General features: G+C 52.7%; 1 protein-coding gene across 1 annotated transcript; it reads left to right on the top strand.

The window, feature by feature from the left end:
• Positions 1-712: 712 nt before the first annotated feature.
• Positions 713-2,573, top strand: LOC113211553 (uncharacterized). The gene is made up of 2 exons (XM_026429954.2): positions 713-860; positions 1,044-2,573. Exon 2 carries the CDS (start codon positions 1,047-1,049, stop codon positions 2,457-2,459), a length of 1,413 nt encoding a protein of 470 aa, XP_026285739.1. The 5' UTR covers positions 713-860; positions 1,044-1,046; the 3' UTR covers positions 2,460-2,573.
• Positions 2,574-2,838: the final 265 nt, after the last annotated feature.

Below are 2,838 nucleotides of genomic sequence, written 5' to 3'. Positions count from 1 at the left end.
TAAACCTCCGATGTGGTTTCTTTGCAAGTTAAATTTTCCACTTAAAAATGTGATAAATGATATGAGTTTAGGATATTTTGATGTGTTTTGTTTTTCCTTGTCTTCCACTTAATTGTACTTTTATTAAAACAAGATTTCTCTTTGGATTTTTCTTTTTATCCTACCTAATTAGAAATTATATCCATTTAGAGCCTCTTTAAAGTGAAAGGCTTTGATAACAAGCCTTTCAAAAAAACAATATTAACATCGCCGCTTTGTACATGAGGTGGGTCTTGGAGTTCATACCAAAAATTGCTGCAAGAATAATGGTGAGCTCAAAACATACACCTCTCTTCGATCCATCCCGCTATGTACAACAATTTTTTTGAGTTTTTCTACGAAATATCAAATAATTATGTTTGATAACCATCCAAATCTATTCCTGGATCTAATATTGCAGTTTAAAATACACGCAACAAATCAAAACTTTGTTACAGGTATTGATGAAAAGGAAACGACTCAGAAAGCGTAACTTGAAATAGACTACTGACTGTTGTCAACAAAAGATTCATGGCTAAGGTAAAAGGGCGGGGTGCCTCGTGTCCAGCCGCCATTTCTACGTCGATCCACTCTAGGGCATTTCTATCCGATTTGCGGTCTTCGCATTAATGAGTGGACGCGAACAGCATCTTGCAGACGACGCCGGCCGAGATGGGAGTGGGGGAGCAGGCGACCGCCCAGCGCAGCGCCAGCAAACCATCTTGCCAGGCACAGACAAAGACAGTCGTGTGGGTGTCGACTGGACGTTGATGTGCGCCGTGCGAGATCACAACAGAACAGCCCGACACCGACTCTATCGTCGCCTTCCATTTTGATCGGAGGTAAGTGAGCCCCGGTGAACTAGTCGAGATTGTAGTATTGCAGTGCTCAGCACTCAGCACAACACGTGTGCCGTGCGCCGTGCACCCGGCACTGCTGCGAGTGGCTTGTGTTTCCATAGTGCGACCGACGCGCGCTGACCGCTGACCTAACCGCCGTGCACTTTCCTTTCCTGTCCCCCGCAGAGCATGGAGCAGCTCCCCGACGACGTGCTGCTGGAGGTCATGCGGCACCTGGACGTGCCGGACTTGTTCGCCTGCCGCCTCGTGAGCAAGAGACTCGGGAGCCTAGCCCTCCATGCTGACGTGTGGCGGCACCGACGCTTTGGCAGCGACTACAAGCACTTCGGCTGGCAGTGCACCGTGCTGCGCCTGGCACCGTGCTTGGACGCCCTGAGCGTCTACGCCCAGGTGCCGACGGCGGAGACGGGGTGTCTGCAGGCCACGACCACGACGAGGTGCGCCGTGGCGAGGCTGGAACTGTCCGTGTTCGAGGGCGGCGCCATGCTCGCGGCCGCGATCATACGTCATCAAGAGGCGCTCGGCCGGCTGAGGCGCCTGAGAATCTATTTCTATGAAGTCTCTCAAGCCGAAGGCGTCGCCCTCTTGGCGACGGTGGTGCAGACGTCGGGCCTGACGAAGCTTGATTTAGAAGAACAACCATCCTGCCGCTCGCTCGTGGAAAGCATGCTTCGACACACCGCCGTACCTGTTGTGTCGTCCCTGAGGTCTTTTCGTTGTAGCAGTTTTTCCACGTTTACGGAGCATTTTGTGCACTTTATGCTCCGCGTGCACGCCGCTACTCTGGAGGAAGTTTTTCTCGACGGCCGGCTGCTTTCGACCTCAACGCTGACCGCGCCACTGCTGTCCGGGATGCCTAATCTTCGCCAACTCAAGTGCACCCTCGTGCCAGAGCTGAACGCCTTGGCTGCGTGCGAGTCGCTGAGGGTCGTGAGCTTCACAGTCCGAGACGAAATGCGGTCTGCCGCCGCGGGGCGCTCGGCCCTCGCCCTCCTCAGCCATTCCACCCAGCTGCAGGAGGTCGAGTTGTCCTTCCTTCATTTCACTCGCAGCCCCGAACCTGACGTTCTACGCTTCTTCGGGGACTTCATTTCGGCGCTGGCCTCATCAGGACGGTCGCACTTGAGGTCGCTGTCGATCCGGGCCAGCGGCATCTCTTGCGACAGGAAAGAGCTGCAGCCGCTGTGGGACGCGTTGCTCGCCGCGCTGCCGTCGCTGCCGGCGCTGCGGCGCTTGGCTGTCGACGCCCCGTCGGACGCGCTCCTGCTGGGCATCACCCCCGTCATTGCCCCGGCCCTACAGAGGCTGCTGCTGGGTCCGTGGCCTCTCCGGAGAAGGGAATACCTTCGGTGCGCACACGCCTGGCTGCATATGGACGCGGTCAACCACCTCCACGCTGTGAACCCCTCGCTGCAGTTGCTTGCCCGTGCCAAGCTCGACTACTACTGTCGTGGATTGTCGCCCTGTGGTGTGTGTCAACTAGGCTGCCACCTGTCGCTGAGGGACAGCAATTCCATCGAAAAGTATTTCATTTTTGATTTACTTTGGGTCATTATTCCGCGGAACAACCCATGCATGTAACTGCTGTATTGTTACGTTACCAAGATTTTTGTTTTTGTTCGAATTTGTATAGTTTCTTGACGATGAATTTAAATAAATTTTCTGTTTGAAGATGCTTGAACAAGCACTGACCTACTTGCAGCTGATTGTTTTTTTACCTCTTCTTAGAAATTATCCCAAAAAGTTGAATAGTACAGCCAAGAGCTAAATCAGACCCAATAATACATTACCCCAAGTATTTGATCATTTTTGTGTTAACTGGGAGTTGGTTGCGGTGGAGTTTTGGCTGGGGAGCGCAACGCCTGATTAATCTGGGCTCTTCAAATCCGCGCGCGCCGTACGTATTGGTGCCAACATCCCAAAGTGGTTTGAGTTAACAACACAACAACACTACATAAGC

Source organism: Frankliniella occidentalis, unplaced genomic scaffold (assembly GCF_000697945.3).
Source record: "Frankliniella occidentalis isolate FOCC.00 unplaced genomic scaffold, Focc_3.1 Scaffold5647, whole genome shotgun sequence".
In the NCBI taxonomy this organism is placed as follows: Eukaryota; Metazoa; Arthropoda; class Insecta; order Thysanoptera; family Thripidae; genus Frankliniella; species Frankliniella occidentalis.
The sequence above is the reverse complement of the archived record's forward strand: the minus strand, read 5'-3'. Positions and strand labels throughout refer to the sequence as shown.

Coding starts and splice junctions, on each gene's coding strand:
- LOC113211553 (XM_026429954.2), top strand. CDS start 1,047: ATGGAGCAGCTCCCCGACGACGTGCTGCTGGAGGTCATGCGGCACCTG.